The sequence below is a fragment of the Erinaceus europaeus genome, chromosome 3, assembly GCF_950295315.1.
Source record: "Erinaceus europaeus chromosome 3, mEriEur2.1, whole genome shotgun sequence".
Taxonomy (NCBI): domain Eukaryota; kingdom Metazoa; phylum Chordata; class Mammalia; order Eulipotyphla; family Erinaceidae; genus Erinaceus; species Erinaceus europaeus.
In genome coordinates this window covers 155,172,535-155,195,602 of record NC_080164.1, presented here as the reverse complement: position 1 = coordinate 155,195,602, position 23,068 = coordinate 155,172,535, and the positions used below count along the sequence as shown (strand labels likewise).

The 23,068-nt window shown below is 40.4% G+C and overlaps 1 protein-coding gene across 1 annotated transcript in view; it reads right to left on the bottom strand.

Moving 5' to 3' along the window:
- RFC1 (replication factor C subunit 1) overlaps nt 1-23,068 on the bottom strand; it is an 85,975-nt gene that overhangs the window by 6,000 nt on the left and 56,907 nt on the right. Inside the window, exons 10-22 of the mRNA XM_060188169.1 lie at nt 21,516-21,623; nt 19,990-20,169; nt 18,225-18,329; nt 15,723-16,125; nt 13,954-14,063; nt 12,042-12,156; nt 9,914-10,005; nt 9,359-9,496; nt 9,128-9,223; nt 8,927-9,025; nt 6,331-6,485; nt 6,065-6,182; nt 3,280-3,425 (exon numbers count right to left, since the gene is read on the bottom strand). Of these exons, the coding sequence (XP_060044152.1) occupies nt 3,280-3,425; nt 6,065-6,182; nt 6,331-6,485; nt 8,927-9,025; nt 9,128-9,223; nt 9,359-9,496; nt 9,914-10,005; nt 12,042-12,156; nt 13,954-14,063; nt 15,723-16,125; nt 18,225-18,329; nt 19,990-20,169; nt 21,516-21,623 (1,865 nt within the window). The remainder of the gene's footprint in view (nt 1-3,279; nt 3,426-6,064; nt 6,183-6,330; nt 6,486-8,926; nt 9,026-9,127; nt 9,224-9,358; nt 9,497-9,913; nt 10,006-12,041; nt 12,157-13,953; nt 14,064-15,722; nt 16,126-18,224; nt 18,330-19,989; nt 20,170-21,515; nt 21,624-23,068) is intronic.

Here is a 23,068-nt window from a genome sequence, read left to right as displayed (position 1 = left end):
GCGAAGCAAGCTCTCAGCCGGACCAGTAAGAGCAGACTTCTTTCTACAAGCTTCTAGAGACCACCATGTGGCCCATGGCTCCTAGCTTCTATTTCTTTCTTTTTAATTGGGAGGATTAACATTTTACAATAAATACAGTTATTGGTACATGTATAGCATTTCTCAGTTCTCCTCCACCATCCTCTACCAGGACCTGAAAGTGTGTGCATGTGTACACACACACAGCCCACATATCCCACCCACCCCGAGTCCTTTACTCTGGTACAACACACCAAACCCAAAGTCTGGTGTTTCCCTTTCTGTTCTTATTTTTTTCTCTCTCCAAATCCACCCCCCCCCCTTACCCTCACCCTCACCTTCACCAGAGCACTGCTTAACTCTAGCTTATGGTGGTGTGGTGAACTGAACCTTACACATGAAAGTCTGTCAGCATAGCCATTATGCTTTCTACCCCATCACTGTTTTTATTTCTCAACTTCTGTCCACAAGTGAGATCATCCTATATTCATCTTTCTCTTTCCTGCTTATCTCACTGAACATGACTCCTTCAAACTCCATCCAAGTTGCACTGAAGACTCTCTTCCCTTTCTAATCATCTCCAGGTTTATCACTTAGGTTCAGTGCTGCCAATAAAATCCACTGCTCCGAGCAGCCATTTTTTCCTTTTTTTAAATTTCTATCTTTATTAGATAGGACAGATAGAAATTGAGAGGGAAGGGGCAGACAGGGAGGGAGAGAGGAAGACACATGCTTCACCAATAGTGAAACATCCCCCTGCAGATGGGGAATGGGGGCTCAAACCCAGGTCCTAGAACATAGTAATGTGTGTGCTTAATCTGATGTGCCGCTGCTGCCCGAGCCCATCTTCACTTCTCTGAAACTACTGCCTATCAATTTAAAGAGGGGAAGGAGAGAGAGAGAGAGACAGAGAAAGACCTCTTGGGCTGAGGCAGCATAATGGTTCTCTGCAAAGGACTTTGAGGCCTGAGGCCCCAAGTTCAATCCCAGCACCACCATAGCCCAGAGATGAGCAGTGCTCTGGTCTCTCTCTTTTTCATTAAAATAAAATACAGTATTTAAATAATAATAATAATAATAATAATAATAATAAATATGTATTTACCTAGACCCAGATAATCCAGGATAATCTCATTTCTAAATACGAATTCATCAGTATTCTTTTAAACAACAAGTTACATGGTGACTTGCTAAAGTAACAATGAAAAACCTACAACATTGGGGTGAACAGTAAAATAGCATAATGGTTATGCAAAGAGACTCTCATGCCTGAGGCTCCAAAGTCCCAGGTTCAATCTCCAGTACCATAAACCAGAACTGGGAAGTGCTCTGGTAAGAAAAAAAACTAAAGGGTAGCAAACAGGAAGAGGGAGCACATTTTAGGGAAACAGAAGAGAGGAATTATTTCAGTTCAGCTTAACCCAAAAAATTAAGAATGAACCAATGCCAGTATGGAGTCAAAAGAGAAATTAAGAAGATTATTTAAGCAGTTGCTCTGTCCTTGTTTTAAAAGCCATTCTCTAAAGTTCAGCAATATTAGTGTGCGTGCATATTTTGAGTTTTTAAGCAAAACTGTGCCAAATAACTTTTTCTGTCCCAACTGAATGGGGGGGGGGGGGGGAGTGTCAGTGCCTGCATGGCTACACTGGTCCTAGCAGCCATGTACTTCCCTGTTGGTCTGCTTCTAATTCTGCTTCCAAGACCCCTTCTGTTGCAGTGCTTAACGCTGTGGTCTATTTACATAATCAGTTTTAGACCCACACTGGTTTAATCCCCACTGGTTCGTGCTCTTTTTCCACTCCGCCCCCTTTCCTAGTCACATCCTGTTCTCCACATTTTAATCCCCACTGGTTAGCGCTTTTTCCTTCTCCCCACCCCCTATCCTAAGTACATCCTCTTCCAACCTGACACTTCCGCCTCAGCAGATATAATGGACAGGGCTTTCTAATGAAGAAAGATTAGATTGGCTAGCTTGCACTGCATCCCCACTTGTCAATAAAGATTGAACTGCGTCCCAGCTCAGCCATGAGTCCCTGGTCGTCTCTCTCCCACCCGCGAAGCTCGCCCGGCACTTCCCTTCCAGGTGGAGGGAGAAAGGATGGAAAGACACTACAGCACCTTTCTTCCACTCATCAAGCACCACCACACCCCACCCCACCCCCCAACATCTTTTAAATATCCTTAAACTTTTACAGCCACAGTAGCTTCCAATCATCTGAGTGTCTGGCCCTCCTGCTGTTATATGCTAAACTGTATTCCCTACTCCAAATGACAAGGTTAGATCATCGTAAGGATAGATAAGACAAGTTTTCTCTTTTCCTATTATTCTGAAGCCAAGACATAGCATGTGTATACTAATAAGCACAGTCACAATAACAATAAATAAAAGTACAACCTACATGGCGCAAGCACAAGGACCCGCATTAAGGATCACAGTTCGAGCCCCCAGCTCCCCACCTGCAGGGGAGTCGCTTCACAGGCGGTGAAGCAGGTCTGCAGGTGTCTGTCTTTCTCTCCCCCTCTCTGTCTTCCTCTCTCCATTTCTCTCTGTCCTATCCAACAACGACGATATCAATAACTACAACAAAACAAGGGCAACAAAAGGGAATAAATATTAAAAAAAAAATTTTAAGTACAACCTGAGATCTGAATAAAGTTTATCTTAAATTTATGACACCATCATTCACATCTATCATCTAGCTTTATTCTACAAAGTAGTATTTTTTTAAATATTTATTTACTTATACCCTTTTGTTGCCCTTGTTGTTTTACTATTGTAGTTATTAGTGTTATTGCTGTCGTTGGATAGGACAGAGAAATGGAGAGGGGGAAGACAGAGAGGGGGAGAGAAAGACAGACACCTGCAGACCTGCTTCACCGCCTGTCAATCGACTCCCCTGAGGGTGGGGAGTCAATCTGCTTCACCACCTATAAATCGACTACCCTGCAGGTGGGGAGCTGGGGGCTCAAACTGGGATCCTTATACCAGTCCTTGAGCTTTGCGCCACGTGCGCTTAACTCGCTGTGCTACGGCCCGACTCCCACAAAGTATTATTTTAAGTGACAAAAATCAGATGTTATACTGATTACAGATAATGAAATTCAGGCCTACAATATAAAAAAAACTTACCTAGGACTGTTTATTTAGTTAGCAATCAAATCAAACTGGGACACAAGTCTTTCGACTAATGTTATCCCTATTGGATAAAGGCTTAGGACACACTAGTGATAAAATGGCAGGCGTGGAGTAGTAACACTCACCTAAGACTCGTATGCAGAGCCAGGTCCTGAACAATACGATCATGTCTGCCTGTAGATGAGTGCTTCCCCAACCAGCTGGGGAAAGAGGGAAACTGGGTCATGTAACCTCTCATTAGCTCTCCAGGAAGAACACTGGCATATATGGCCTGGGGAAGAAAAAAAAGTTGGTATTCAGAATTTAAATGGAGAATTAATTTGCCTTCTTTCCAGTTAGCTGGCTTCAAGCAGTCTCTGGAAAGTAAAGCAAAACTGTACCTAATCCCAGAAGGCTCAAGCCCTTCTGCCTCTGACATACTGTACAGGATAATGGTAGATAGCATAATGGTTATGCAAACAGACTCTCATGCCTGAGGCTCCAAAGTCCCAAATTCAATCTCCCACACTATAAGCCAGAACTGGGCAGTGCTCTGGTAGGAAAAAAAACTAAAGGGTAGCAAACAGTCAGGAAGAGGGAGCACATTTTATGGGAACAGAAGAGAGGAATTATTTCAGTTCAGCTTAAGCCAAAAAATTAAGGATGAACCAACGCCAGTATGGAGTACTGTAGAGGAAACTTCTCCCCAAAGAAAACAACTGACTTGGGTGGGAGGAGATAGCATAATAGTTATGCAAAGAGACTCATGTCTGAGGCTCTGAAGTCCTAGGCTCAATCCCCTGCACCACCATAAACGAGAGCTGATAAATGCTTTGGTTAAAAAAAAAAACAAAAACCGACTTCAGTAAAGGCCTTTGCCCAAAATATGCTGTGATCCTCCAGCAACTCGGCTTCCACAGGTCAGCTGCTGCAGGAGGCCAATGTCACAAGAGTTTATTTAACAGGAATATGATTATCTTTAACTGAAGTTTCTGACAACACAGGTGGATTAAAACATGGAGCATCTAATAACATTCAGACAGTATACTGACACTTAAGAAAAGTAAAAAGTTTCTCTAGATATCTTGTATGTTTAGGGTTACATTCATTTTTAAAGTTTAAACATGAATTTTATATCCTTTTTTAATTCTATTTCCCAAGCTTTTATTTAAAATTTTCTATCTTTATTTATTTATTGGATAGACACAGTCAGAGATTGAGAGGGAAGGTGACAGAGGAGGAGACAGAGAGACACCTATAGCCCTGCTTCACCACTCGTGAAGCTTCTCCCCTGCAGGTGGGGATGGGAGTTTGAACCTGGGCCCTTGCACACTGTGACATGTGTGCTCAACCAGGTGTGCCACCACCCAGCCCCCTAAGCTTTTTTTCAATCTTTTATTTACTTATTACTGGACAGAGACAAGAGAGAAATTGACAGGGGTGGGAGACATAAAGAGGGAGACAGACAGACAGACAGACACCTGCAGCCCTACTCCACCACTTGAGGAGCTTCCCCCACAGGTGGAGTCCCTAAGCTTTTATAATCAGGTAACTTTTACAGATAATTTAGAACCTACATAACCATTCATCAAAAAGATTTGTCATAATTGTTCTATGCAACAGAGCAATTTTGTCTAATATTTTACTATCAAAGCCACTCTATCAGAGATTATATTCTTAGTTTTCATAGTATATGTGAACAGAATTAAGAATGGGCCTTCAGAAGTTATTACTTATAAAAATGCAAAACTAGAGGCTGAGGAGACAGTATAATGGTCATGCAAAAGGATTTCCATGCCTGAAGTACCAATGGTCCCAGGTTCAATCCCCAACACCACTATAAGCCAAAGCTGAGCAGTGCTCTGGTCTCCAAAAATTAATTTAAAAATGCAGAACTTGTGACCCAGGAGGTGAGCCAGCAAACAGAGCACAGAACTTGAAGGCATGAGGCCCCACATATGACCTTCAGTACTGCAAGTGCCCGAGCACTGCACTGGTCCCCTGATCTTTCTCATAAAAAAATGATAAAATAGGGAGTCAGGGGAGTCAGGCGGTGGCGCAGCGGGTTAAGTGCACGTGGCGCAAAGTGCAAGGACCGGTGGAAGGATACTGGTTCGAGTCCCTGGCTCCCCACCTGCAGGGGAGTCGCTTCACAAGTGGTGAAGTAGGTCTGCAGGTGTCTGTCTTTCTCTCTCCCTCTCTGTCTTCCCCTCCTCTCTTCATTTCTCTCCTATCCAACAACAATGACATCAATAACAACAACGTTAAACAACAAGGGCAACAAAAAGGGAAAATAAAATTTAAAAAAAATAGGGAATTGGGTGGTAGCGCAGCAGTTACGCGCACGTGGCGCAAAGCACAAGGACTGGCAGAAGGATTCCGGTTCAAGCCCCCAGCTCCCCACCTGCAGGGGCGTCACTTCACAGGCGGTGAAGCAGGTCTGCAGGTGTCTGTCTTTCTCTCCCCCTCTCTCCATTTCTCTCTGTCCTATCCAACAATGACAACATCAATAACAGCAATAATAACAACAAAGACAACAAAAGGGAAAATATAATAAAAAATGATAAAATATATATCCTAATACATTAAAACTGTAAACTCAAAATTTTAAAAAAAAAACCTCTTCATTATGAATGTTTACAAACTGAATAGGAGATACACCGGAATGAGCAAATGAAACTAACCTTAGTTTAGTCAGGACCAAAATCTAATTTCCCCATTGCCCAAATGTGCATTTGTACAAAAACATTTGTAAACACTTAAAGGAAGGCAAGACTAACACAATATTGACCAGAGTGTATTAATCTGTAACAGATTATACTTTTAGTCCCAAGAACCATACCGTTTAACAACTATTTTTCTTTCAAAATAACTAAGAAATAAAAGCAAGTTTGTTCTCACTAACTAAAGCCCAGCAAGCTGTGCGCTCACCTGCATAGGAAGGAGACTCCAGTTCTGTTTACTCCGAATCTGATGGTCCACAAGGTCACCATCACATATGCTATCTGCCGCTCTGCTTAAAAGCATCAAGTGTTTTTTCATGTCACCCCTACAGGAAGAAAAAAAAAAAAAAAAAAGGAACAACAACGATTGAAAGACACCACTATCTTCATCCCAACTCTCCCCCACAGGTATTATTAGTCTTGGCAGTGCTGGGAGGGCACTAATTCTACCCCTCATTACTTTTGAAAACTCACCCTGCGGCTACTGGCTTCACGTGTACGTAATTCTCCTGGACAAAAAGGGGTGCTATTGAATAATCATGAAAAAAGAGATCTGATTTGTCTACAAGTGACATATGAGCAGTCTCCTCACCAACTGCAAACACTTTCCGGGCAACATCAAAGGGGCCCTAAAAAGAGAAAGGGACATATCTAGTCACAAGGCCAATATGCAGACACTGGAAACACCGAACACTGGCACAGGTGTGAACAGCAAAAACCTACTCATTGCTGGTGAGAACGCGAAATGGTAGTCACCTGACAAGGCAGGGGGAGAGAGCACAGCAGTTACGCGCAAGACCTTCATGCCCGGGGCTACAGAGGCACCATCATAAGCCGGAGCTGAGTAGTGCTAGGGGTGCGGGGTGGGGGGAGAGTTTGGTGGTTTCTTAGAAACTTATCATGCTAACATCATTCCATCATGTAGCTGTGCTCTTTGGTATTTACTACTCAAATGAATTGAAAACACGGGGGGGGGGGGGCCCCACAAAACTAAGTACAGTAACTTTATTCCTAATTGTCAAAAGCTAAAGCATCTGAGATACCTTTCAGCAGTTGAGTGGGTCAGCTGTGGTACAACCAGACAATGAGTTATCAAGTCATGAAAAAAATGAGAAGCGTTAAATGTTTACAAGGTAAACAGCCCATCTAAATGGCTCCATGCTCTAGGATTCCAACTATGTAACATTCTTAGGGAAGAAAACAAAAAAAAAGTGAAACCAGAGACAGGAAAAAGATTAGTGGTTGCCAGGGAAAAAGGAGAGATGAACAGAAGCAGCGGCACAGAAGACTTTTAGAGTAGTGAATACATTCTGCTGATTACCAAGTTAAGTATTACTACACATTTGTTAAAACCCACAGAATATTCAATGTGGTGTGGAACGATACCCCTGTAATACTACAGTATGGTAACCCACTATTAAGTCACTAATAAAGCCACAGTAAGATGAAAGAACATTCACAGAATGCCCATCCGAGAGTGACTCCTAAAGGTCAACTATGGCCAGAGGCGGGGCTACAGAGCAGCAGCAGCTGCGTCTCTCCTCTCCTCTCCCTGGACAACTAGGAATATGAAGGATCACCTGAGACCGCAACAAGACCGGGACTACTTTGGGAACCCACCAAGTCACCGGTGAGTGAAAGCATGTGTGGCTCATGGCCACAGGGGAGTCTAAGGAGAGGCGCCTGGGGCTAAGCCCATATCTACTCCTGAGCGGCTGGAAACGGGCCAGCAGTTTGAGGAGCCACCTCCAGTCTGTTTTACCAATAAAGGTCAACTATGAACTTTGAGTGCTAATGTGTCAATGTCAGCTTACCAGCTGCAATAAATACACTACTCTGATGTGGGAGTTTGAACATGTGTGGGAGGCTGGAGGTAGAAGGAAAATACTACTACTGGGGGAGAAAAAAAAAGGTAAGAAAGATAGCAATATGGTTATACCAAATAGCAAAACAAAAGCAAAAAAAAGCTCATGCCTGAAGTTCCAAAGTCCCTGGTTCAGTCCCTCACATCACCATAAGCCAGAGCTGAGTGGGTGGGTGTGGGTGTGGGTGTGGGTGTGGGTGTGGGGGGGCACATGCAGTTGAGCATATACACTGCTGTGCGGAAGGACCTGAGTTCAAGCCCCCAGACCCCACCTGCAGGCAAAGCTTCACGAGTGGTGAAGTGGTGCTGCAGGTTATCTCTTTTATCTGTCCCTGTCTCTGTCCTAGCAAATAAACTGTAAAAAAAAAAAAAAAAAGAAAAAAAAGAAAAAAGAAAGAAAGAAAGAAAATCTCTACTTCTATGAAGGCAATCAAACAAAAACAGATGGGCTAGGGAAGTGGCAGGCAGCAGATGCATGCCCTGCAGCTGTGAGACCCCGAATTCAATCCCTGATTATCATTATCAAAAAATGTAAAAAAAACAAACAAAAACAAGCAAAACAGAACATTGTAAATGATGGAGCAGTGCTCAGGTCTCTCTTGCCAGAAAATAAGGAGGGGGGGGAGGCTGGAGTGTTAAAAGCATTGTGTGATCATTACTAGTAACTAGATAAAATAAGTGCTGCAGAGCTCTTGGTTTCTAGAAAGATTAATAAAATATAAGACACGATAAAAATTAATTCTGAGCAGTTCCAAAATGAGTAAAAGCATGAAATCCATAAGGGCTTTAAAAAGGTCATTTTATAACTACTAAAGCATGAAATTACTTTGATATTTTCCTTTCTAGAAAAATTATACTATAGTCACAATCCTTCATTTATATCAGAAACACTTTTAGCAGCTGTGTCTCTTAAATATCCATAGGTTCTATAGAAATGTAATGCTTTCCATGGTGCAGGAGGTGGCGCAGTGGATAAAGCATTGGATTCTCAAGCATGAGGTTCAGAGTTCAGTCCCCAGTAGCACATGTACCACAGTGATGTCTGGTTCTCTCTCTCTCTCTCTCTATCTTCATGAGGAAATAAAATCTTAAAAAAAAAAAAAGAAAGAAAGAGAAATGTAATGTCTTTCTATTGCACTAACACCTACAGGAAAACAAGTAATTTAGTTTGAGAAAAATAATTGGAGGCTGAAAATTTAATTTTACCAGTTTGATGTCCTTCTTGGCTCTATGAGAGTCAGTCTTGGCCTGGTCATAGGTTAGGGCCTTACTTTGTGCACACCACATACTCAGATTGTGTAAAACCTAAAAGAATCATAAAAAGTAATATTAAGATGTGAGACTTCTCCTTCAGAATACTGAAGGCATTAATTCAAAAGATTCCTAATTCACTCATACTAAATGTACCTGTCTAATGTCTTGGTTGGCTCCCAGTATTATTTCATTCATAGCTGGAGGGGGAATCTTTAAACCCTCTTTAAATGCAATAGACAGCATAGCACCCTAAAACAGAAAAATGGGATTTAAAAATTTGCATAGTCAGATATTTAAAATATTGGTGAGCTAGCTTTAAAAACTGATGCTTAAAAACCCAAGACAGTAGAGGGGGAAAAACAAAACAAAACTCAATGATCATACCTTAATCTGTTCAACCCGTGGTCTTTGAAAACGAAGATCAAAACAATAATGAACCAAAGAGCGAATCTTGGGGTGATTTCTATCATTGCACATACAAATAATGGGGATTTTTGTATGCTTTATCAGACCAATTAATTCCTGAAAGGTTTGCAACACAAAAGTAATTTTAATTACATAGTACATTAAGATATATATCTATCTATCTTAAGTTTTAAAAAACAAACAAACAAACAAACAAAACCTCTTCACCTGGGGCCAAGAGATGGCTGAATGGGTAAAGGGCACATTCAGTCATGTGTGAGGCCCTGGGCTCAGGCCACAGCACCACATGGGAGCATCATGGCCAAGAAAACTGCATGATGGTGGAGCACAGATTTGGTGTCTCTCCCTTTTCACCCTCCATCCCCCCTCCCCCCTTCAAAACAAAGGAACCCTGAGCAACAGTCCATAAATATTGCACTATAATTACTTAATTTTTTAAACTAAGAATCAATAGTAAAACTGAAAAAACAAAACTGATGAAGCAAACCAACAACTACAGCAAAGATTCATTACCTGAATGCCTCCCCTGTCCTCGTTGCCTGCCATGCCGTCTACTTCATCCATGATAAGAGCATGTTTCATGCCTACTGAATGGGCTGCTCCACCTTCCCATGTGGAAAAGCAGTAACAAAACAATTGTTCAAACACTGTTGTGTGTACAAATACATCCGTAACACATTTCAGACTGACAATGCCTTCATGGCAGAAAGCTGAAAAGGTAGCAGTGTGTGCAGAGAAAAGCAGCTCTCTGCCTCACCTAACAAGAGCTCGAGTTTTGCTTGCATACTAGAGGCTCCTGGGCCCAACTCCCTGCACCAAACATGACAAGAGCAGAGCAGTGCTCTGGTCTCTTCCTCACTCCCTCCATCAAGCAACTAAAGCTGACACCAGAAAGAAATGCTCCCTCTTACCCTTGCTTCAGGCACCATTTTCCCTACCCAGAAGCAGTGTGAATAGTTTCTTCTTTTTTCTTCCAGAGACCTTCTATATATACTAACAATATATATACAAAATATGTATACAATATACAAAAATATGTAACGTGGTTTCAATATATTTTCAGTCTGTTCTTTGTCTATAGATATACAGAACATTTTTAAAAATATATTTTTTACAATTGCTACAATTTAGTCACTAATTAAAAAAATCTTCTTACAGGGCAGGGGTAGATAGCATAATAGTTATGTAAAGAGACTCTCATGCCTGAGGCTCCAAAGTCCCAGGTTCAATCCCCTGTACCACCATAAGCCAGAGCTGAGCAGTGCTCTGGTTAAAAAAACAAACAAAAAAACTTCTTACAAACCATACTTACATGAATATGTATATCTTTGCATACATATATATGCTAATCCAGAATTGGAATTTTGGAGTAAACTTTGAGAAATACAGTCAAGGGCCAGGTGGTAGCACACCTGGTTAAGTGCACATGTTACAATGTGCAATGACCTGGGTTAGAGCCCCTGGTCCCCACCTGCAGGGGGGAGGCTTTGAGAATGGTGAAGCAGTGCTGCAGGTGTCGCTCTATCTCCTTCTCTCTCTACTTCCCTTTTCCTCTCGATTTCTGGCTAACTCTACCCAATAAATAAAGACAAAAAAAAAGTTTAAAAACAAAAAAAGAGATATAGTCACACAGCTCTGTAGACCTTAACCAATTTACAGTCCCATCAACCCTATATAAGAATGTCCCTTGATACACTTGTTTTTAATGATGACTTTCTACCACAGGAAGTACAAAGATGACCATGCAAATGCTGTATACATGCACTATTTTGTCTGTAATCTGGGCAGCTTTATTTCCCCCATAAACTCTAATCATATCAAACCATTAGCTACTATCTAAAACACAGTGGGACTTTCATACTACCTTTTTTCCTCTGCTGTCTTCCCTGAAATAACCTCTCCCACCCATAAACGATTCTCTTTCTCATTCTTTAAGACCTTCCAAATAAATATCACCCTTTAGCCAGTAGCCTTACCCAAGACCACAAAGGGAATTACTTTTAAAATATATTTATTTATTTATTTATTTTAATGAAAGAAAGGTAAGAGAAGAGAGACCAGGGCACAGTTCAGCTCTGGCTCGTGGTGGTGCTGGGGACTGAACCTGGGACCTGAGAGTCTTTTGCATAACCATTATGTTGTCTCCCCAGTGCAAGGAATTACTTCTTCACTGGCTCTTATTATTTTACTCATCATACTGTATTATAGTTACTTATTATCTTCACAGGATTCACCTATACATTCTCTAAAATTATATACAAAATAAAACGCATACCTTGGGTGGGGGTAGATAGCATAACGGTTATGCAAAGAGACTCTTCTGCCTAAAGGTCCCAATAGTCCCAGGCTCAGTCCCCTGCATCACCGTAAACCAGAGCTGAGCAGTGTTCAAGTAAAATAAATAAATAAATGCATATCATCTAGCACATTCACAAAATCACATTCTGAAAAGTCTCTAAGATGTAAAAGCAAACAAAACAAAACAACTATTATCCTATAGGACTTATGTCAGAGACTTTTCTAGTTCTTTCATTAGTCCAGGATTTAGCAGTCTTGTACAAACTATTATTCGATATGAGTTATTAAATATTTATGTGAACTTATTTTTCCTACAAACAAAACAGTTCAAGAAGCCACATACTTGAATAAAAGCCTTTGATGCTAGTATTATTCAGTGATTCAGCAACAATCTCCTTCAAACTGTTCTTACTTCGAGTGTCACTTGCATTCAGTTCCACATAACTATATCCTAATTCCTAATCAAAACATTGGAAAAATTTATTATAACCACACAGATTATTAACTTACCCTCTAACCCCCACCCCCCAAAAAGGCAGGACAGTTAAAGGGAAAACAGGTGTAAAAAAAAAAAAAACACACAGGTAAAGAAGACTTAAGTATAAAAATAATTATATCACACGATTTCAATATCAGAGAATCTACTGTGAGACCGCAAAACATATTTTCTCAAGATAAATTATAAAATTAAACACTGTATCAAATTACTCCAGCATGGGGGTGGGGGTAGTATAATGGTTATCCAAAAAGACCCTAATACCTGAGGCTCTGAGGTCCCAAGTTCAATCCCCCATACCACAATAAGCTAAAAAAGCTGGCCAGAGCTCTGGAAAATAAATATTTTTAAAAACCATCCCAATATTCAACCTTACTTTCAAATCATGGAAAATCAAGTTATGAATTCCAGCCCTCTCCCCCAAAAATACTAATGATAAGACAAAAAAGAAAAGCCATTCTCACAATTTTTTAAGACTAGAGGAAAAAATGTCTTTAGTGCTTGTGTGAGTTGGTTCATTTGATGTTTAACCAGAGCATTGCTCAGCTCTGACTTACGGTGGAGCTGGAGAATGAACCTGGGGCTGTTGATGGCTGCAGGTGTGAAAAGTGGCTTTGTTGCATAACCATCAAGCTACCCTCATGCCCTGCCCTGTGGGAGGTTTTTTCAAATGTCTATAGAGTAGCAAACACAAGAGTTCTTAAACTGACTAAAATTTTACACTGTGACCCACACAATGAAGACCAAACAAAACTGTTGAGCAGTCAGAAAGGTCATGATGCATTTTTGCATAGAAAAGCATAGGAAAAATATGTCTGACTATTCTGACAAGCCATATAGCTTGTTATGGAACAAATGGTTGAGAAATACAGCAATGAATTTTAAATCCTTTTGTTGTTGATGATGATGATACTATTTTGTGTATTGTTTCTTACTTTTGAGATTTTTGATATTTTTGTGTATTGTTTCTTACTTTTGAGAGTTTTGATATTTTTGTGTATTGTTTCTTACTTTTGTGTATTGTTTCTTACAGATGGTCATTTTTTCTAGCGCTTTCTACTCTAAAAGTTACAGAGGTCACTGAGACAAAAGCAATGGCAAGACCCAGAATGACAGTCAGACTACCAGGGTTCATCCACATGATGCCACCAGCCCCCTCTCTAGCTCATGTCACATGAGAATGGCATCAATAAGCACACTGGTACACAGTGTTATTTATAAGAGCATATAAGACATTTCTAACTATAAGGGATCCTGAGACAAAATATAAAGTAAAGGGGCCAAGTGGTGGCGCACCTGGTTGAGCACACATGTTACAGTGTGCAAGGACCCAGGTTTGAGCCCCTGGCCTCCACCTGCAGGGGGAAAGCTTCACAAGTGGTGAAGCAGGGCTGCAGGTGTCTCTCTGTCTCTCTGCCTCTCTATCACCCCCTTCCCTCTCAATTTCTGACTGTATCTATCCAGCAAATAAATAAAGATAAAAAAGAATGTTAAAAATATATATCTATAAAGTAATGGAGCTAAGAACTTAGCACAATGCCTCAGCATGGGTAATATTTCCTATTATAATTGCCAGTCTATTAGTTTTGAAAGGATGAAAATAAGCAAAGACTAAGATTTGATTTTAGAAAAATTAATAGCCTAAAAACCTAATATATGTGTGTGTATACAGACATACACATATGCACACACACATCTACAATACCTAAGCATGCCACGATCTTAGTTAGTTTTCCAATTACAGTGACAGGACACCCACCTGACAAACCAGAGAGGCTGTGGTTGTTTTGCCAACACCTGGAGGGCCTGAGAGCAGCGCTGCTTTAAAACTAGAGCCATCATCTTTGCCAGCAAACTTAGCAAGCTTTGCTGCCAGGGGGAAAGAATTCCACAGTGTTAGCCTATATTACCTCATACACACTGAACTGAGAGCAGTTCTATTGTCTTAACTTTACAGAATTCCTTTTTACAGGCTAGAAAAATAATAGTTTCTAAAGCATTTAGTAAAATCCTATTCCCTCACTCATATCCACCCAAAACAAACTAACTTCAGAACGTTGATTTGAAGCAATAGCTGCATGAGGTTCCTGTCCTACAAAGGCACAGGTCATGAAGCGGAGTGCTTGGGCTCTGGTCCTAACACCACTGCCTGCTTACCAGCTGGGAGGACTTCAAAAGTGATCTAGAAGAACTACGGTGGGTATCACTGGGGAGCTGGAGACACAGAACTTTGGCGGTGGCAGTGGTGTGGAGTTATACCCCATCTATCTCATGACCCTGTAAACCATTATCAAATCACTAATTTAAAAAAAGTGACCTTAACCTTTCTGTACTTGTCTCCTCCTTTGAAAGGAAAAAAACAAAAGGGGGGATAAGAATATTAATAGACCTAGAAGGGAGGTTATGAGGATGGACATGCTGAGTACAGCGTCTTCTGTCTCAAACAGAGTTGACAAGTGTCAACAGCTACTGGATCACCCAAAGAGTGAGCTGATGAGTCTGTTTTACACAGCTCAGCTCTAGGGCATTCTTCCCCCTATCACTTGGGAGCCTGGCAGATGAAGGGTGCTCAAGGAGTACACAAAGACTGGGAGGTGGCTGAGCCCACTGACCCCCAGAATGGGAGAAGGGAACACAATTCACCTATGTCTTAAGATAGCCTCTCCTGCTATGCAAAGCACGTACACCATTTTTTAAAGGTCTATTTTTAGAAAGAGAAAATGAGTTGACTTAAATTCAGCATTAAAATTTGCATTAACTGCTATAAAATTAACTGGCATCATCAGTCAACTCCACGTGGGTTTAACTGTGGTGATCAGGTAATTTTTCCTTATTTCTCACATGATATCCTCCGGGGCTGCTGCTGAAACTCTAGAGACGACTACTAACATTTGTGGATCTGAAGCCTCAATTCAAGTAATACTCTGGACATTAAAGAGTACAGACATGGTAGTGACTTTTCACTCTCCATGACAGGTATCTGGTGAACATAGAAAGGCTTACTAAAATTAAGCATGTTATGTTTGCCTCTACTGTAAACTTGCCCTTTTTATTATTTGCACACCTCTCTTCCCAAGTCTCCTTGGCACCAAAGCAGTATTATCTTCCCATATAGCCTGACCTTGATACATGCACTGTCTCTTACCCAACACTGACTGCTGCCTTCATCTGGTTAACTTCTCCTTGGCTTCCAAACCTTAACTTAGGGAAACTTTTCTCCAGGGAAACACAGTAACATCCCTGACCACACAGATCCGTCCCCATAGCACCTTATACCTTCCCCTGTAACAGTACTTAGCACAATTCATTTTAACCAATGGCTGATATATGTCTCCCCCACCGAGCGTGAGTTCCTTCAGGGACTATGTTTTTTTCACAACAGCACCTCTAGGAGCTAGTACAGCATCTGGTTCTCAGTAAGTGCTCACTGAGATGAATGAACCAACTACTGGGCTTCCTCACACATGTGCAACTGAACAAGGACATGGTGACAGACACACACAAAAATGAATGAAACTGTAAGATCACCGTGTTTCTTATCTCCAGCGGGACTCTTGTGCCAGTTTTGGAGCCAGCGGAGGAGTTTGTTGGCACAGCTCTGTTCACCTTGCTGTCCAATTATGGTCTTGAGTGAGGTTGGCCTGTATTTATCCACCCAGAGCAAGGTTTCCACTTTGTCTTCCTTGCTCCTGTCAGTCAAATTCGTTGCCCTGCTATCACCAGTTGTCTCCTCAGCCACCTGCTCCTTCGTGAAGTCCAGGCCTCTCCGAAGCACGCTTGTTTCCTTTGCTATTGTCTTTGCAGAGCTCCCTCTCTGTGGAGTCACTTTGCTCTTTTTAGATTCCGACTCCCTCTTAGTTGGACTACTTTTCCGCTTTCTCTGGCTGTTTTTCTGAGGCGTTCTCTCCAGTCTAGGTTTTTCTTTCTTCATCTTATGGGAGACAACAAAATATATCAGTAAGACACACAACCTGGGTTTGTCATTTTACAATAAACCCTGCAGTTTATGAAAATTGTCACCCTCCAAACTTAAAAAAAAATCAACACATCAAAAAGCACAGAGATAGCACATCTGTTTATAGAACAAACTCTTGTGCTTAAGGAACAGAAGTCCTAGATTCAATCCCCAACATCACTAGAAGTCAGAGCTAAATAATGCTCTAGTCAACAATAAATAAGTAAAATAGAGTGAACATACTAAGTGAAAAGACATATTTGAAAGCACCGGTGAACCATTTTTATTTCAATTATCTGGCTAGCTCAAAGTTGGTAACACCACAAAAATTACAAACATGTTCACAGCAGTAGCACTGTACATCATTATATAACAACAACAAAGAAACCACCCAAATGCCCATCAACTGATGCACAAACAAGATGTGGTATAGTCATCCACATGTTCAAATATGAACCACCCATAAAAAGGACTAAGATGTGCTTCAACAAATACGAACCTGGAAAACATTAAGCTAAGTAGAAAAAGTCAGACACAAAGGACCACACACATACTGCATGGTTTCTTTTATATGGAATGTTCAGAAAAGGCAAATCCAGAGACAAAGTGGAGTTCTGTCATGGCTGCCACAGGGGGAGTATCCGGAGTGACTTCTAATAGCTGCAGGGTTTCTCTTCGAAGGGACAAAGGTGCTCTGGAATTATTTAATGGTAATGTCTGCATGATCTTGTAACTAGACCACAAACTACTGACTTAACATGTTTTTAAAATGTAAATTTTATGGATAGGAGAAATAATATGGTTATGCAGACTCTCATGCCTGGAGCTCCAAAATCCCAGGTTCAATCCCTCACACCACCATAAACCAAAGCTGGCAATATGATAAAAATACAACAATAATAATAATAGCAAGTGTAAGTTTTATGGACATGTGTATAATCTCGGGTTTTAAGTCAGCACCTCCTTACCAGTGAATGGATGCTAAAATCAGTGGGTGAACGCATGAGGGTAGGCGGGATAGAAACTTAAGTCTTAAAGTACCTCAGCAAGAGATTTATCAGTTACAAAGGAAAAAACAGCCCAGTAAATATCACCCCAAGGCAAGTAATTGTGGTCAACATCGCCAATAGGACGTGCTGACATCACGCACATTGGATACAAACAGCATTTCTGTGGTGTTCACCAAAGATGCAGGACCTCCATCTAATGATAAGGAAACACCAACCAACTTCAAATTGAGAGACATTCTACAAAATAACTAACTAGTACTCATCAAAACTGCCGAGGCCATAGACATTCAGGCAAAGACTGAACAATTATAGATGGAGAAGCCGGAAAAGGTACTACAACTAAACATACTGTGGGAACCTCAACGGGAGATGGACACTGAAGGAAAATGTCCAAACAACATGGATAGTTTCTGTGAAGTCTAAATGTTAATGTTCTCATTTGGGTAAGTGAACTATTGTTTAAGCTGTTTACTGGTACACACGAGAAAACATTCCACTAGCTTAGTTAACAGAGCTGGGGACATTAAACTGGGGCTGCAGACACACTGTGTTATGCATGTAGAAAAGACCTATAGTTAATGGGAATGAATGAGGCTAGCCTTAGCAGCACAGAGACAGAAAATGAAACAATCCTGGAGTTCCCACATCTGACCTACTTAACAGCAGTTCATTTACATGAGCCATCGTGCTATCCTTTGTGTGAAAGCTAGTATGAGCTGGGTTTCTGTCACAACTGAAAAAGTTCTAAGAGTTGTAACTGAAAACGAGTGTCTCATGCTGATACCTAGCTAGTATGATGACCTTGGCAAGCATATAGAGGGTTCAGATGCAGATATGGTGGGTGTGATCTACTGTTTCCCAACCCCACCGTGTTCCTTCAAAAAGGTGAAAAAAGACACCAGAGAAGACATCCTGAAACAGTCTACTGGCCCAAAAGGAAATAAGGAAAGTTCCCTTGTGGTAAAAGAGAAAGTTGACATTTTAGCCAACAGGTCCATATGCCCCCAAGATACATCTCTATGAGACAATAAAGCTGCCAGACACCGGCAAAACAAGTTCACACACCTCTGTTTCAATTGCTATTTCATACTTGGATTTCTTGCCTGGCATAGTTCGAATCAGATTCAAAAGGCCATCTTCATCAATAATTTTTGTTCCCAGGGCAGCTGCCTATTGATTAAAAACATTAATCAGCATTAAAACATTATCAAAACATTAAAATCTCTTCCTAATCACTACTGCTAAAAAAAAAAAAAAAAAAAGATCCTAGAGCCTATTAGTGACTGAAAAAACCTACATGAATTAAGTAACACTGGAATATTTTAAAAATAAACTCATTGAAAAGGTACCAGGAAAATGAGTTACCTCCCCTACAGTGACGAGTCGATGTCTGAGATGTCACAGCACCACTTCCATGGCTTGCTGTACCATTTCCCCCTTTCCCCCAGAATATAGCAAAGCCACCAGGCCAAAATCCGGTTCTTCACACCCTCTCCCAGCACTGACTCATAGGGCAGAAAGCATGTTCACATACCTCCTCCTCTGTTAAAGGGACTCTAGTGTATTCATCTTCAAGTGGCAGACTACGATTATCTAAGAACCAAAGGAAGTCTCTTTCTCCCCACTCTTCCTTACAGTTTTGAATGCCATGCGACAGTTCTGGCCAATGAGACTTAAGCAGAACTTTATAAGCCTTTCTGGGAGAAAAGTACTTTCTGTTTATTCTGGTGAAAAAGGCCTGAGCCTAAAGTTTCATACATGCCAAGTGTGTGCTCCATCAGAGCTGTAACCCAATCTCTTGGGAGGGGAACCTGTTCAAAAGGCCCGTCACAACTAGCATGATATCCTTTGTTTTCTGCCTTGAAAGCAGAACTGTAATCCTGCAGTTGCAGTGACCTTACAACACAAGGCAACGTGAACAAAGACTACATCTAACACAGTTAAAAACAGAGAGGTGGAACTTGTCTAGCTATATTACTGAGTTAGAGTTATTCAAGCCCCCAGCAGGGCCAGGTGGTTGCACACTTGGTTGAGCGCACATGTTATAATGTGCAAGGACCCAGATTCAAATCCCCAGTCCCTACCTATAGGGAGAAAGCTTTGTGAGTGGTGAAGCAGGGCTACAGTTGTCTCTTTCCCTCTTTCTCCACCTTCCTCTCAATTTCTAGTTGTCTCTATCCAATAAATAAAGATAATAAAAAAGTTAAAATATATAATCTATTAAAAAAAAAAAAACAACCCCCAGCAACTGACTATTTCAAGAATTCTTGTTTGGTAGAGAAAATAAGCAGCTATTTGTTTAAATTAGTTAGGTAATTTTTCTTTTTTAAGATTTTATTTATTTACTAATGAGAAAGATAGGAGAAAGAGAGAAAGAACCAGACATCACTGTAGTACATGTGCTGCCGGGGATTGAACTTGGGACCTTGTGTTTGAGAGTTCAATGCCTTATCCACTGCGCCACCTCCTGGATCACGTTAGGTATTGTATTACCTAGAGCTAAACACAACCCTGATAGAATTGAGTGTGGCCTAAAGTGATACATAGTGAACATTTAATACTAGAAGAAAAATCATATTTACTTATATCTTCAAAAAGACTAAAACTAGAATATTACATGAAAAAAATCAAGTAAACAGGGACTGTGCCTTCAATTGGAAAAACAAAATCCTGGGGCCAGAGCCAACGATACCGGAAAATAAATAATACAGGGAAGAAACTACTTTCCTTTTCCTGAATGTTGTACAAAGGGCATTACAACAAATGGTCACATCGAGACCTGCCAAGAGCAAGCAGGCTAATTTCACTGTTCTGAGAACACGGCACGTACCTTATCACTCTTGGACTGCCCGCTATCACGACCCATGACAAGGTAGTTTGTTTTCTTGCTGACATTTCCTGTTACTTTCCCTCCATAACGCTCAATTAGAGACTTGGCCTCATCTCGTTCAATGGACTCCAGCACTCCTGTGATTACAAATGTAAGGCCTTCCAAGCAATTTTCAGCTCCCTAAAAAGAAAAATGTTCAAGCAGAGAGGAAATTACATGGTAGCTTTCCAAAGAAGCATTTGGCATCAAAACTTCAGGAAGTAGATTTTTCTCATTTGACATCAAAACTCAGAGTAAAAAAATAAGCTGGAAAAGTAAAGCAAATAAGCAGAACCTGAAATTAAACCCTGAAAAAAGTATTTGTAGGCTAACAGTAATAAATTTATAGAATTAGCAATCTAAATATAACTAGTACAGCTCATTAAAATTCTTTTTACACTATTTTCAGTACTTTTAAAAATATGTAACGTATTGACTGATTCGTGCAATATTAAGTAGACATTCAACAGCCATCTATAGTTTCTTGCTATAGTCCTTAAGAATAAACTTTTGATTCTAAAACACTAGTTTAAGTCTCTGCCCTTCATAGTTTACCCAATACAGTAGAGCTAACAAACTTTGAGTAACTTAAAGGCAAGAACACAATACTATTAACTGAAAAGACAATGGCTAAGAACAGCTAGATGGAGTCATTTAATCTTGACTGGGGCTATGTCTAGTTATAAGCTTTTCTCTCTCTGCAATTGGTGGATAAAATGATACAGCCAAACAAATGAAATTACTTAATGACTTTTCACTCTGAACAGAAAACTGCAATCAGTCTAATCTTTGTTGTTGTTGCCTCCAGGGTTATCTGTGGCCAGGTGGCAGCACTAGGAATCCACTGCTCCCAGAGGGCACGCCCCCCCAATTTTTATTTGACAGGACAAAGAGAATGAGAGGAGCGAGGGGAGTGGGAGAGTGAAAGACAGACACCTGCAGACCTGCTTCATCACTTGAGAAATGTCCCCGCTGCAGTTGGAGTGCCAGGGACTTGAACTCAGGTCCTCGTGCATAGTACCTTGTATGCTTAACCACTGCCTGGCCCCAGTCTAATCTACTTAAAGCAGGATTGAAAAGAAACCTACCCCAAAGCAAAATCTTTTGAAAGACTACCCCAACACAAGTTCAACCCCACACCATCCGGGTAGCAAATCTTTCTTAAAAAAAAATGGAAAATAGCTACTCATTTGCTTTAGGAAAAAATGTATGACTCACATCACAAGATCTCTTCAAGCCCCATAGTTCTAGAATTTTAAAATCTTAAGAATACAAATATGTAAAATTTTCTCAACAAATTCAAAATAATCCCAAGAATCAAGCAGAGATTCATAATGTGAAAAAAAAAACACAAAAAACCCTTAATTTGTAAGGATGGCAACTGAAGCTTTTGTACCATTAACTTTCACCCCTCTGCTTCTGTAACACAATGACACCGAGGCCTGGGGCCCTGATTACTCTACAGCATGTCCTCTCAGTGCTCTCACCTTCGGGATTTCTTTGGAGCCCAGGGCTTTGGGACCCTCTCGATTCAAGTAGCTTCGATAAGCTTGATAATTCATGCGTCTCTTTTCAGAATCTTCAGGACTTACAGACTTTGGGGAGAGAAGAAGAAAATTGAATATAGTCACACAAAATTCATGTAAAAATTAAAATAACATTAAGTCACTTCTGCGTTTGGTCCTGACACTAACACTTTTAGCTACACAAATACTTCCCTATTTACTTATGCCTGGGTTATAAACAGTCCTGCATTCGCTCTGCTCTACTCTCAAGAGGCACAAACCTCAGGGTAACTTAGATGCATAATCTAATAGGCCGGCCCCGAGAAAAGACATTAAGAAGGGTGCATTAGCTCAAAAATTAATACTCGTGCATATTTAGATGAAAAAAAATTTCTTTCCTCAAGTAAATTTGATCACGCAAGATGATATATGATATTTAACGCTGAAAAGGAGAGTTACTGTGGCTGGGCAGTGGCACATCTGGTTAAATGTGAATATTACCTTGAGCAAGAATCTGGGTTCAAGCCCTTCCCCTTAGCCCCACCTGCAGGGGAAAACTTCATGAGCAGTGAAGCAGTGCTGCAGGTGTCTGTTTCTCCCTCTCTATTTCTCTATCCTAGCAAATAAAATAAATAAAGTTATAAAAATTCTGGAAAGAAATTTAAAAAAAAATTCTGGAGAGGGGAAAAGCCAATTTTTTTTTAAAAAAGATACTGCCATTTCCAATGGGAAAAGAGCTGTATGGCATAACAGTTATGCAAAAGACTCTCATGTCTGTGGCTCTAAGGTCCCAAGGTTCAATTCCCAACACCACCAAAAACCAGGACTGACCAGTACACTGGTCAAAAGACAAACAATACAAGGTGAAAGTGCTTTGTTACAATAAAACTAAATAGGTAGACATACAAAGATATTCTCTGTTTATCATACTGCATTAAACACTCCTAAAACACTATTCTATACCCCTGAGGAAATAAGCATTTGAGTCTTTGGATCAATGATTTCATATCCACAGCCGGCTCAAAGGCAAACTTTCCTACAGAAAGCAGACACATTCTAAATTACACCATTCTCCCTCCTAGGAGATAGAATGAAATATATATATATCCTATTCTATTTCTATCGTGAGGATCTTACCATGGGTATACCTCAGAGAATCTTGGAAAATTTTCTTAAATTATATATCCCTAGACACAATTCCAAAGTTTCTTATTCAGAGACATGAAATGTCTGCAGCACATGCATTTTCAGGGAAGGGGAGTCTTTGTAATTCTGATAAGAACCACAAGATGATCTTTGTTGTTTTTCTCTACTTCCTGTTTTACATCATATATATACTTTTAATATTCACATTATTTTATTGTGGGAAATAATGATATACAGAAAAGTTGTTGTTACACAAGTACTATTTATTTCCCTAATTCTTGTTCGTTTTTTTAACCTGTAAGCCACCTTTTGTCCCTCTAATATTAGACAAACCATCCCCTCTATATAAATAAGTGATTTAATCAAAAAACTAAGTCAGTCATTTTAGG